General features: G+C 48.4%; 1 protein-coding gene across 1 annotated transcript in view; it reads right to left on the bottom strand.

Annotated features, from left to right (window-relative positions):
- Positions 1-13666, bottom strand: part of Itpr2 (inositol 1,4,5-trisphosphate receptor type 2) — a gene marked incomplete at its 3' end in the record, with an annotated part of 262276 nt that overhangs the window by 29049 nt on the left and 219561 nt on the right. The window contains 1 exon segment of the mRNA XM_055605618.1: positions 2928-3035. Coding sequence (XP_055461593.1) covers positions 2928-3035 — 108 coding nt within the window.

Genomic DNA, 13666 nt, shown 5'->3' with positions numbered 1-13666 from the left:
CACTTCCTTGCTAGCTCTGTCAGCCTGACACAGCCCAGGCAGGAAAGAATCTGGTGGGGAATCAATCACCCTGATTATTGGTGAGATAATCCAAGCCCAGCACGCCAGCAGCATCCCTGGGCATGGGGTCCTGAATTCATCAGAAAGCTAGCTAAGCGAAGCCCAGAGCACACAGCCTTCTTCTGTAGCTTCCCACCAGGGTCCTGCCTTAGTGTCTCCCAATGATACAGAGTATGACCTAGAGACGGAAGCCAAATCAATCCCCCCAACACACACACACACACACACACACACACACACACACACACACATACACACACACAGCCTTTTAGAGTATTTTATCACAGCAGCAGACATGAAGGTAGGACAGTGAGTTTATGAGAGATACTTTGTGAATCCAAAGAGGAAAAAATGAACCAGCAAGGTGACCTTGAACCTAGTACTTAAGGATCTGTGCCCAGTTCTTCCTAAATGCATTGTTTCTCCCAGGGAGCAAATGACACAGTTAAGCACCGTGTGTCGCTGTATGGAGCCCTCTATCTACAGAGAGGCACGTTTTGTCATTAAGTGTTCTCCTCCCTACAGTGTGGTGTTTTGAATGAGAACTGTCTCTCGTGGTCTCTGGTTGGTGGCACGGTGTTGGGGCTGTGGAACCTTTAGAAGGTGCAGGATGCTGGAGCAGGTATGTCACTGGCAGCCACTTTGAGGATCTGCAGTCTTGCTCCCTGTCCCCTGCCCTCCAGGGCATGAATAAAGCACGGCCAGCTGCTTTCACGGTCCTGCCACGTGCCTTCCCTGCCCTGTGGACTGTCCCCCCCCGGGGCCTTAAGCCAAAATAAACTCTCTTCCCTAGTTGATTTTGATCCTGGATGGGGAGTTAAGGTGGGTGCCGGGAACTGAACACAGGCCTCTGTGACCACAGCCAGAGCTATGCCGGCCATCTCTCCAGCTCCTTTATGTGCTGATTTAAAAAGTAATTAAAGTACCAATTGCACGAACTACTTAGACATATTTGGTATGGAAGCAACCACATGAAAAGAATTTTAAAAGGTGCCCTTGCTCCAACAGAGACAAGTAATTAAAAAAAAAAAAAAAAAAAAGAATTCTTAGGGCTTATTAAAGAAATAAAGCTGTGATTAGATAAGCCAAAATATTCAGTCCTTGCATAAAATGACATGTTTAATTCTGGCTGTCACACTTCACGAAAGGCAGTGACAGAGCAGAAAACTGCTGCAGGAAATGCGTAAACCAAAGGAAGCCAAATATGGTTAATTTTCCCCAGATTATTCAACAAATGCTTATTCGGGCCCCAGCTGAGGAGCACCGTGGAACTGAAGGTGAACAAAACAACAGATCCCCAAGATAGAAGGGGCTGAAGTGAGAAGCCTGGTGTGGGTTCTTCAAACCTTAGAGCCAAAGCCTGTGCAGACGGCTAAAGCACCTGCCACGTAAAATAAAGATGAGGGTGGGAGTTCAGACCCCCACACACCCACTGAGTGTGGGTGGGCGTGCCAGCCTCCCTGTAATCCCAGCCTTGGGAAGCTAACCAGCGGGTCCTTGGAGCAAGCTGGTTAGCACAACTGGCCATGTTAGCAGGCTCTGGGTTCAACTGAGACCCTGCCCCCGTGACCAAGGATGATGGAGGATGACTCTTGGTACCACCCTTGGCCTCTTTGTGCACATACACATGTGTGCATCTGTACACACACACACACACACACACACACACACACACACACACACACGTTAGCACTAAGCTGCTACCTTCCTGAGGGGAACAAACAATGGGCAAGGTGGATAATGGTCTAATGTGTGTGTCACAGATACATAAATCTCTCCAAAGACCAATTGCTTCACTTGAATATGCTCCCAGCTGAAGAAGCGAGACTCGTGGAGGAGCGAAATGAGGTTTGGACCGCAGGGGCTCCTTCCTGGGTGGCGATGGGGCCTGAGCACCGTCCTCCTTCCCAGATCACTAAGCTGAGCACCACAAGCGACTGCTCTCCACAGTACCCACTACTGCAGTCATTGTGTTAGGCAAGTGTCACAGCACACTGTGGCCCTGCTGGTGCTGGCCTCATGAGCAGAGCATCCACCCTTGGCTGAGGTGATAATAATATTTACTAATGCTCAAAGATTTGGCAGAAATGAACAAGAACACAGAAATTGCCCGCTGCAGAGCAGTAGAGCCTGTGATACTCTGCTGAGCGCTAAAACCATCCGCCGGACTGAATGAGCGTGTGGCCACAAATCAGGAGCGGCAAGCAGCCACCTCTCCGATCACTTCTGCCTGACTGGCTCTGCCAGGAAGCGTCACAATCATGCCCAGCCAGCATGGACAGCCAGATGGGTCCCCAGGCACACCTCCTGATCTGCCATCCGACATCAGATAACATCCCCTTTATGGGACAGGGTAGGTGACACCAATAGGAGCACTTAATCAGTGCTGTCCCCGTTTTCTACACTGTCACGCACTTTCATTTTGCTTTTTTGGAAGCAAGGCCTCACTATGTAGCTCTGGCTGGCCTGCCTCTGTCTCCTATGCTCTGGGAGGGAAGACGCGCCACCAGCGCCTGCCTTCACACTCTGGTGTAAGAGGCCACCACAGTCCAGAAGGGACAGTGTCAAATGATTATCTCATCTCTAAACACCAGAGCTCTACCTTATTTGATTCTGTGACCCAAACAAGAGAAAAGCTTTTCCCTCTGCATTTCAAAGACTTCAGAGTGTTCTGGGGAGAGAAAAGACTGCAAGATGGACAGACTCAGTTTCTGCCTGTGGCTCTCAGGTGTCAGTCTATGGGACAGGCCTTTCCATTCAAATCATCTGGAATTAGTTCACACTTCACAGAAAAGTCACGGAAACGGTCGGAGGTGGAAGCGCACCCTTCCCCCGCTGGGCCCTTCCTGGGGGGGACAGGCAGTTACCTCGATCTGTGCTGTGTGGTTGGCGTAATACTTCAAGGCTTCATCACCGTCCTCGGGGTCAGATCCAGGCTTGAGCATCTGCTGCAGCAGCTTATTGTGACGGGCCAGCTGCAGGAAGAACACAAGGGGTTAATGTCTCCTCGCCCTTCTCCAGGGGCGGGCTTGGGAGTTGCTCTGTCTGTCAGTTTCTGTGTCAGTTTCTGTGTGTGTCTTCCGTGGTGCTGGGCTGACAGTAATCAGCCACATTCAAGGAAGCCACGTCCACATGTGCTAAGAACAAGTAATTAATACGTAAGAATCGCCATTGTCATGCGCTGGGAAATCCCTGTCTTGAATGTATGGAGGTGGCGCCCAGGAATGCTGGCCGCGGCATACAGGAAGATGAACCTCCCTGAAGCACCTTAAACTCCACAGGCAAGTCAGCCACTGCAGGCAGCAGGGGAATGCAGGAATCACAGGAAGGCCCCTGCTGCACGGCCAGGGCTTCGTGCTCCAGAAGGCTTTCTCGTACTGCTGTGATCCCAGCTCCACAGCTGCGGTCTTTATTCACACAGCCTGCACTTACCAGGCCGAAACTGACAGCTATGGGCACAGATTTCCATTTCATTGACTTTGACATTGAGCATTTGAAAGGCAATAATCTCGTCGTAAATACTTTCTTTCTATGTGAATACATGCTCATGCTGTATGTGTTTATGTGTGCCTGTGTGTGCACATCAAAGGCCAACATCAGGTGTGTCTCTGTCACTCTCTATCTCATTTTTGAAAACAGGGTCTCTCTGTATAGAGCTTGGCAACATAGCCAGGCTGGCTGGCCAGAGACCCCGGGGATTCTGCTGGGTCTGCCTCAGCACCAGGACTGCGGAGCTTTCCGTGTGAGCACGGGTCTCTGAACGCACCTCCTCAGGCATGCTGAGCCACTTCCCACCCATCTGTAAGCCATCTGACGACTCACAGCACCTTCTGCCAGTCAGTCGTTGTGATTTTCTTACTTGCAAACGCTGAAGGTGTTTGTTGGGTGTTCTCTCGCTTTACAGATAACTAACAAACGTTCCCTTTGGGCACCTTTTTCATAGCTGACTTGAGCAATTCCTGAAACCTTGCCTGCCCTAACCCTTTCAAATGCAAATGTCTGATTTGTGTCCCAGGCTCCCTGAGGGCTTCTGGTGGCCAGAAAGCTGCTGTCACTAGCCCACTACTCCTGAGGCACCTGTCTCACTCTGCCAGGTACAAGCCCTCATCTGCTCCTATGGGGGCAGGCACTCTCCACACTTCCATTTTATAAATGAGGAAACTGAGGCACAGGAAGAGTGAACTTGCCTACAGTCAGACAGCTGGAAGGAGGCAGAGCCAGGCAGCACTGAACTCAGGCAGTACCTTCACAGTCAGTATTTCGCTGTAAACACATCGCTGTTATCCACAAAGTCTTAATGTAAATGGGGCCATAGAGAACCAACACAAACCCAAGCCATAATCGAGACCTATAAAACCCAGGCGATATCCACAAAGCACTAACCTGAACAATTAAATGTTCACCCACCAAGTCTGGAACAAATCATTTTGAAACAATTATTTCAGAACTGCCTTCCAGGGTCATTTATGGACCATGCCAAAAAAATGATGTCGTGTTTTACTTATGTTTTATATTCAATTAAATTTGAATGATACGCCTTTCATCACCACCGGAGTCATGAAACTTGCTACGAGTTGTAGGAGTTCCTAAACGTCTAAATGAATTTAAAAGGGAAATTGCTGCAAACTCGGCAGATTAACAACCGGCAAGAAGTGGCTGGTTCTAGGGGTGAAGCTGACTCACACAGCAGGAACAGGTGGGAGCTCAGGTAAGGACACACGCCTCGCTTCGCGCCTGAGCCGTGCAGCAGATGCTAGTGGGCGCTGTGCGACCCCCAGGGGGCAGAGGTACGGGAGTAAGCTGGCTCACTGCCTGTGTCCCTACAGCACACTGACCTCCCGGGGCCTCTCCGTTCTTCCTCTTTTCTGCTCCCTAGAAGACACAATGGGCAGCTCCGCGCTGCCACAACCTCTCCTCACCCGCCCTAAGGCCGTGATGTTGTGCATTAAAGCCACGGGCGAAAAACCCCGAAACAGTGAATCAAACATTTCCTCCTCATAGTTGTCTGCCTCAGCTATTTCATCACAGTGTTGTAAATCTGTTTAACGCAAGTCCGAAGTTGTGTGGCACCTGAGAGATTAGGAATGCCAATTAATTATTACCATAAAATACAGATATGCCTTAGGGAAGAAGCCAACACTTGGCTTTCAGCAACCCCGAGCTTTCAGTGTCGCTGTAACGGAAACCAAGGGACGGGCATCAGTTTTCCAGAGCTCTGGGCAAGAGCAACAACTAAGGAGCAAAATGAGAAGTCACCACAGGCCCTGGAAGAGGCTGCCTCCCTGCTCACCAGCAGGGCAGTCTCAGCTATACCATACGGAAGTTCCAGGCCACCAGGCTGAGCTGAGCGATCTGGACTTCCAACAGATTGGCAGTGCCAACAGGCCAAGCTCTCACCAAGGCCGGTGCCAGTCAGCATTAACAATAAAGTTCTCTCAGCTTCAATCCTTACCAAAAACGAGGCTAAGGTAACCGAGTATCAATTAATCAGCTAGTTCTCCTGTTTCCTTCAGCCCTTTCCTGTGAGTCAAACCTTCTCTTCCTCTTCTCGGCTTTCCAGAACCCTCAATTCATCATGTTCTATTTCCAGAGCCCTGGACTCAGCTCCCAGCACCCACAGGGAAGCTCACAACCATCTGTGACTCCAGTCCTGGGGCATCCACACTCTCCTGGCCACAGCTGGGGCACGGGCTGGGCACATGGAGAGACGTGCACCCATTCACATAGGATTCAAAAAGTAAAAAGTAGAAATTAACACCGAAGATATATGTATGCATACTCAAATACAGTATAACACAGACCTTAAACACACATACCATCAGCAGAGTCTTGAAGAATGTTGTATATTGTTTTAAATCAAAAGTTGGGGAATAAAGTCAAACCAGAAAGTTGCTAACTCCAGTAACAGTGATTATGGCACAAAAATGTTTGTTTCGCATTTATCTTCCTACCGTTAAAGCTTTTAATGTTCATTTAATTTGACCTCAAGTTAGGATTGAACAAAAAGAAAGCCAGAAATTGTACCAGCATGCTTCTATGCTAATCACACCTCAGTACTTCTAATTTATAGATTTTTTTTCAGTGTATGTTCAACTATTATTAATCAGTAAAACTGTGGCACATATATTGGCTTTCCCCAGATCAAAGGGTGAGCTGAGGTAAGAGGTCACACGACTGCCTTTGCGACGACGCTTTTACAGCAAACGTTATTCTCACCTGAAGCAGGGCAACGCAGCAGAAGACGTAATGAGATGAGGAAACCCCTCTGCTCTGTAAGATATGGAAGCCCTCTGTCTTCGGAAGACGTGGTCTCCCTGGCGCCGTTACAGGCAGAACCCAGGTCTAACCACTGTGGCTGCAGAGAGACACAGGGCGTCCACCATCCTCCTAAGCAAACTGCCAGCCAGGAACGGCTAGAACAGCAGCTCCTCTGTGGCACAAGTGTGAGGATTCACGCTGGGTTTGCAGCAGAAAGAGAATCACACAAGAAGCATATGTGACGAGTCTCAAAGAACGGCTCAAAAGTCCACAGGGGGAAGGAGACAGTGGAGGGTGTTACTCTGTGTGCCAAGGGCGGGACCTGTGGGAGCCGAGTCCCGTGAGTGGGCACAGAAAAAGCCATGCTCAACGCCCATGTGTGGAGTTCAGAGTCTTAGCTGAGCTGAACGTGCCCAAACCAAACCAAAGGACCATTTGAATCCTAACCCTGAATCAATGAGCTCGGTCTCATTTTAATTCAGACTTTGTACATGTAATCAAGTGGGGCCGTGTACATCATCATATATGTGCATAAACTTTATAAACATATACAACTGCCAGTGGATCTTTGAAGAATATCACACTTTTGCTGAGCCCATAATTTAGGACTAAACATGGCAGATCAAAAAATCCCATTGATATCTTACCCCTGGTACATAAGTGCCGACCCTAATCCATGAATTAGGTTCCTCAAATAAGGGGAAACCACGGGCTCAGACAGGTTCCTAGAGTGCCCAGTGCTCTGGGTGAGTGGCTCTGGTGTGGGGCTAGGCTGGTAAACATGGCAAGAGAGCAGGAGAAACTGGGAGGGGCCCAGCCCGGATGCTCCCCCAGCCGGGGTGCTCTTCCAGCTGGGATGCTCCCAGCCTTCCCCTGGAGCCTGGCTCTGAGACTCGCTGATCAGGACATCTGGCCACAAGAACCTAGAGGCTGCTGTGAACTGCTGAGTTTGCTTTAAGGGAGCCTGAGAAAGGCCGCACAAACTCGGGCTGTGAAGGAACTTCCCTGTGCAAGACCAAACGAACTCTTTACCATCCTTATGTTTTGAAAAGGAAACCATGGATTGAGAGGACCTGGCCAGAGCTCACCCACCACTGCCCACAGAAGCTGCTCTCCCTCCAGAATGGTGGATGGTGGGGCCCAAATTGCTGCTCTGTCAGGGGCGGGGGGGGGGGGCCCGGGGGAGGCAGAGGCAGCTGAGCTCTGCCTCTCAGCGAGAGTTATCCAGATGCTGAGGAAAGAGCCCATTCCTCCAGCTGGGAGAGCATTCCCTGAGAGAGGGCTGTGGCCTCCCCACTTGCCTTCAGAACCCAGGTGGCAGCTTCCAGCACGTGTCTGAGGTTGAGCAAGACACAGGAGTGCTAAGGATCCTTTCCTCAGGAAGAAAATGGCAGTTTTCCAAAGGGAGGGGCGAGAACAGCAGAGGTGAGTGAGGGGCAAGGAGAGCTGGGAAGGAAAAGGTCCCACATCTCACCAGCAGCCCAAATGGGGGTCAGAAAAGAGAGGTCACCTTCTTCCTTACAATCTAATCATACCTGCTCTCTAGTCCAAAACCGTTATTGTATTGTCTAGAACGTATTTTTGATCAAAACTGGACCACAGAGAGAAACAGTGTTTTCTTTACATCCTCACCACAGCAGGGTTGGTGGAGGGGACCCCAAAGTGCCAAAAGCTCCTCTATGGCTTCTCCCCACTATTAGGTTTAGCTACACTTCACTCAGTTTCTTCCCTCCATTCAGATACGACCCAGCCTAGGCTAGCTCACCACACCACACGGCCGGCCTGGACTCGAGGCCAGCCTCCCATCTCTTGCTTCCAGAACTCGGGCATACAGTCTGGGACCACCGGACTGGCTGCTCTGCAGGCTCTTTACCACGGGTTTGAAAAACATTCTTTGTTTTATGTATCGAATATTTAAATAAATCCACTATGGTTCTTAGAGCTCTGCTAATCGAATAAACTTTTCTAAGGAGTTGTCCCTTTCAAACACAGGAGAAAATGTAAACCCACGAAGATCTTTAATAACAGGTGAGCTGAACACCTTTTCAAAAGGGGATTGGGACTGGGGTCAGACATGTGAGATGTGTTTAAGAAAACACTTGGCACCCAGTCCTCGTCCACGGCCTACTTCTCACCACAGTGCTCTCAGGGGAAGATTCCCGTATTAAAGCGGCTAAAACTCCTCCAACACCATTGACACAATAACTATCTTAAAAAAGTTTTCTAGACTGTATGTAATACACAGTTGACACTGATTCAATAATAAAATCATTTTTACAGTCTGAAAAGATGAACAGAATCACCTCCTAACAAGCATTCCTCTACAACTTCCTCTCATACACCTGTTCTTTCCCTCCCTCCCTTCCTTCCTCCCTCCCTTCCTTCCTTCCTTCCTTCCTTCCTTCCTTCCTTCCTTCCTTCCTTACAGGTCACAAAAGTTTCTCTGACTCCAAACTCTCAGAAGCCATTTACTCAAAATTTTATAAAATCTGTCACTTTACTGATAAATTCTTAATGTTTTAAATTTTTCATCATTAGAAAAATTAAAGTTAAAGTTTAATGTTCTGGGGCATTGGTATAAAAACATAAATCACTATTGTCTGAATGACTAAAATTACATGAAAAACACAATATCCTTCTTCAGTATCCTTCAAAAATATCCTAAATTTGCCCTATGGAAACACTCAAAATATTTTAGGACGAGAAGGCAGGGAAAGAAACGAATTCTGCACATTAAGCGGGCTTATCCCAAACACGGGTGCCGTTACCTCGGCAGTCCCGGTGGGGCACAGCCAGGGTTTCTGCTGTTGTTCTGTGGCGTTTAGGACACAGACGTGTGCCCTCTATCTTGCATCTTCTGAGGTAACTGAGGAGAGGTAGGGATATAACTTCTGGGTTCCCTTCTTTCTACACAGGAAGTGATGTGTTTTCTTCAGAACCAGACAAGAGAGGCCACCATCCAGAAAGAAGTGGGGGAGCCACGCCCACCCCCATGGTCCTCCTCCTCAAGGTTGCTCAAACACGGCCTGGGAAATAGGGACAGACCACAGGGAGATTTCCCCATCATTACCCAGAGGCTGACACAGCTGTTAGTGCAGCTCATCCAGAACATGAGCTCTAGAAAGGTAGCCCTTTCGGGTTATTACCTGCTATACCCGTCACAGCCAAACGTGTGTCCGGCACACAATGGATGCTTGTATTTGCCAGACGGGCTGTTGGACAATGGTTGCCAGGTGACTACATAGCATAATTTTGTTTCATTATTTGGCAATTCAACTTTAAAATGACCCACATGTCTAACTTTCCAAAAGACTACTTTTTAGAAAATGATGAATTGACATATTCTATGTAAATCTTAGAAAGTATTTTGATTCCTATTTCTAGAATCAAACAGTAACTCTTTACAATGATAAAGAAACTTGTATTGAAAAGTATTATTGTCTTTAAAAACTCACTTACGTTATTGTAAGCATGGTTTTTGTTTTAATCCCAGGTGTGGGACTGATTCAGATGGTCCGCAGCCTCAGACTATTTGCCTTGTGCTGGCTCTGAGAGGAGCTCTTTGCCAGCTGCAGATAGATTAATTCTGGGGACACTGGAGAGAGAAGAAATGCCAGAGCCCAGAGAGAGAAAGGGGGCTCTGCAGAAGAAGAGGTTGCTGCTGATGCAGTGAGACAAGGAGAATTTGGAGAGCTCCTGAAACAGATTGGACTGGCTCCAAGGTACCCTACAACCCTCACCAGCAGGAAGCAGCCAAGAGAACTCCGCCCTCTCCCTACTAACAGTCTCTCTCTCCTACCTAGTGTTGGAAGGGATTGGGGCGGAGAAGAGAGGCAGAGTCCTAAGAAGCATAAATAAAATAGTTTTGGAAAGTACGCCAACAGAAACCAGGAAAGATGCTTCTCTTGCTAAAAAGAAGTTTCTCTCGCTAAAAGCATTTGATTCTTTCTCTGTTTCTAGTAATTTCTGTGTTTCTTCAGGGCCAGGACTCAAGAGGTGGGTGAAAAGGCTGCCTTTGGAAGGAGTGGGAGATGTCAACTTATCAGAGCAAGCCTTTCGCTTGGCTAGGGACAGTAAGGACATGGCTGGGGAGCAGGCTCCTCCGCACTGAGTGACTATCAGGTCCTGCTGACCTTTTGTGCTAACACATTCACGTCACTTGACCTTTTTAAGGCTGACCACTTTGCAGTGGCACTGACAAACACACCAGAGAGAATTTCTGGAAGATTGTCAATCCTGTTACTCCCTAGGTGCCTGAGCAAACTCTCTCGCTCAGGGAAGAACCCAGCTTACCATCCAGCTCTTATCAAGCAGACCTCCTCCTGGAAGAGTTAAGTCAGGTGTTCATGGTCTTGACAAAGTCACTGCAAACTCTTAATTAAAGGCTGGAAATTATAGTGGCGAGTCCCACAGCAGGCCCACAAACCCACAAGTGGGCTCAGAAAGACACGTGAGGTACACAGTTTAGCCAGATGTAAAATCAGGGTGGAGCCCAAGGAGCTGAGAGAGAAGCACTCGCTCCAGGAATATTTCTCTAGCTTTCTTCTTCTGAGCTACACCAGACTAGGGCCACGAGGCCACCACCGCCTCTTGTTTAACTGGGGAGCAAACAGAAAGGTCAGCTGTACCCCTGTGTCCCTGCAGTGATTTGTAAAGGAAGTGTTGGTATAATGTTCTTTTGGAATGTATACAATTTACCCTTGTTCGCTCAAATACTGATTTATCTACCCTACTATCTGGCTTCAATCGGACATTGCACTGTGATGCTTACAACACCATCTGTCTCAAGTTTGTGTAAACATGCCACCATTTGTTCTCTATATTGTCAATTAAAACAACCAGCCACAATGTGGAGCAATGGAGAGGATAAGGTGGGACATCCTGGTCCGGAGTGGGAGGAAGAGGAAGGAAGCAGGAGAGGATAGGGGAGAATCTGCAGGAGAGGTCTTGGAACCACGTGGAGAGATGGGACCGGACCTAAGACATGACTAAAAGCAAGTATAATGGGTGAAATCTGAATGGTAGGAAACTATGCGGGCTTGGAGGTTTAGGATGGAGTAACTATTGGCCAGCATTGTGCTGTAGGTTAATTAAAATAAATCCTACTCTCTGTGTGGTGATTTGGTTATACAGCTGCTTAGGAATAACTGCTGCTCAACTAAAAGATAAATTAAAAGTAAACATTAATACAACAAGGAGGGGATTACTGCTTAAATCTCTGCATTTCAAAAAGTCCCACCCAGCAAATCGGCAAGCCAGGCAAGGTGAACTGAGCTCTAAGGAAGAACTCAGGACACAGGAACAGAACTGGAAAGAGAGCTAGAAGTCAACAGAGGCCCTTGCTCAGTCACTGGGATCATTTGGAAGGCGGGTGTCCCAGCTTGCAAACAAGAGCAGAGAGAGCAGGGCAAAAAGGAAGGGAAGGCAGAGAAAACTTAGACAAACTCATTCAGAAAAAATGCATCCATCCTTGTTAAAAATGATAGCCAGTAAAGATGACAGTAAGCCATATAGATTTTATAGATTATTGAACACAAGCACACAGGTACTTTGGACAAGTACGTTGGACAAAGTACCTTGTGACCTGTAGTATAAATCTTTGTTGTGACATATGAGGTCATGAATTAGCCATACATGAAACATGACTATTAACATTATAAGATCCATAAAGTATTCATATGAGAATGTAAAAATCCTCTTATTCCGATCAGTTTTAAAGGTCTCCTTAAAAGTAAGCTACTGTGCAGTGAATTCATGCTTACCCAGCCTTGCTTCTGCACTCCAGAGTCTTTGGCCTCTGGTGTGAGCAAGTTACCTCTGACATTAGGGTCTGAAGGGTGAAAAGGCAAAAGAGCTTCTGCCTTCAGGGAACTTGCTATTGGGCAGAAGCCGTAAACACAGCAAGAACAGAAGAGAGCAGAGGAGACAGAAGCAGAGGCGCCATTTAAAATCAAACCATCAGAGACCATTTCTCCAAAAGCTTAAAAAAAAAAAAAAAAAAAAGGAATAGTAACAATTCAAAGACATAAACCAGGGTTACAGGACGTGGTTTCAGAGCACACCCCGGAATCTTGAGCAGAGAGACTGAGGTGGAAAGAACCCAAGGCTTGGGAAGGGACGCCAGGTGATGCAACAGGGCTTTCAAGGCCACGTAAGGTCCGATCTGTGGCAACACATGGCTGCGATCCTAGCACACGGGAGGCTGGGAAGGTGAGAACGGTTGGGCGTCTGAGGCGGACTGGGCTACTCAGTCTGTCTCTAAAACACTTAGGAAACAAATGGCTTTTGCTAAGTGGAGCATAGAAGGTGCTGAGTCCAGGGCGAGTCCAGGGGTGTGATTTAGCGTGTGCTGTGGCTACCGGATCCCGGATACTTGGGATCCACATGTGAACAGAAGCAGGAAGAACAAAGCACCAGGGCTAGTATCCACAGAGACCATGGTGATGAGGAGCAAGCAGTTGTGACAGATGGATGCTGCAGACGCCTGAGCATGTGGCTCAGGAAGAGCTGTGGGATGACGGGACGGCGGTGTGTGTGTGTGTGTGTGTGTGTGTGTGTGTGTGTGTGTGTGCATGTGTGTGTATGTGTGTGTGTGACTGGAGCGCCCAGTTAGCTCTGAGGAACCCAGGGTTAAATGCTCTAGCCCCTTCGTACTTCAACTCTGTTCTCTGCCAGCAAAGTTACTGAAAGCATCGTGTTGATACAACCTCAGAGAATTGCTATGACAGCCAGTGAGACACTGGGAGAAAGTAAGGAAACTAAGCAAGTAAACACAACAGGAGGGTACTATGAGCACAACCCATGGGTGTCCAAAGCCAGGCTAGGGAGTACAAACCTTGCTAGCCAGAGCTCTGGGCTGAGCGAAAAGACAAGCACCACCAGTAAATGGCCCCTTGACTTCTCTGGGGAGAGTGGGCTGGAAAGGGACTAAGGAGGAGACAGAACCCAGAGCCACTGGAGGGGAGAGCGGGTGGTGGGGTGGCTGGCTCTCTGGTCAGGGATGTGGGCGGGTCCAGGAGCACACGGGTTTCTCCTTGGCTGACTGCTTACAGAGCATGCCATCCTCCGAGGGACAGGCCCAGAGTGACCTAGGGGCAGGCGGAGGAGGAATGCAAGAGCTGCCTTCCTCTCCAGGACTTCAGGTCTACCGCCTACAGGAACGGGAAATGTCAGGTCCCGGAGGACAAGGCAGGAAGGGCCTGGCTGCCTGGCCCCACCCGTATCCTGAAGCACGGTACACTGTGGACATGTGTGCCTAAATGAGGTGTTAAGGAGGTGGGAGTGAGCAACTCTGGCTGAAAACAAGCAAAGAGGAACTCCTGGAATGAGTGACAGGGTCAATAAAGGG

Source organism: Psammomys obesus, unplaced genomic scaffold, assembly GCF_907164565.1.
Source record: "Psammomys obesus unplaced genomic scaffold, mPsaObe1.curated_primary_1811, whole genome shotgun sequence".
Taxonomy (NCBI): Eukaryota; Metazoa; Chordata; class Mammalia; order Rodentia; family Muridae; genus Psammomys; species Psammomys obesus.
The sequence above is the reverse complement of the archived record's forward strand: the minus strand, read 5'-3'. Positions and strand labels throughout refer to the sequence as shown.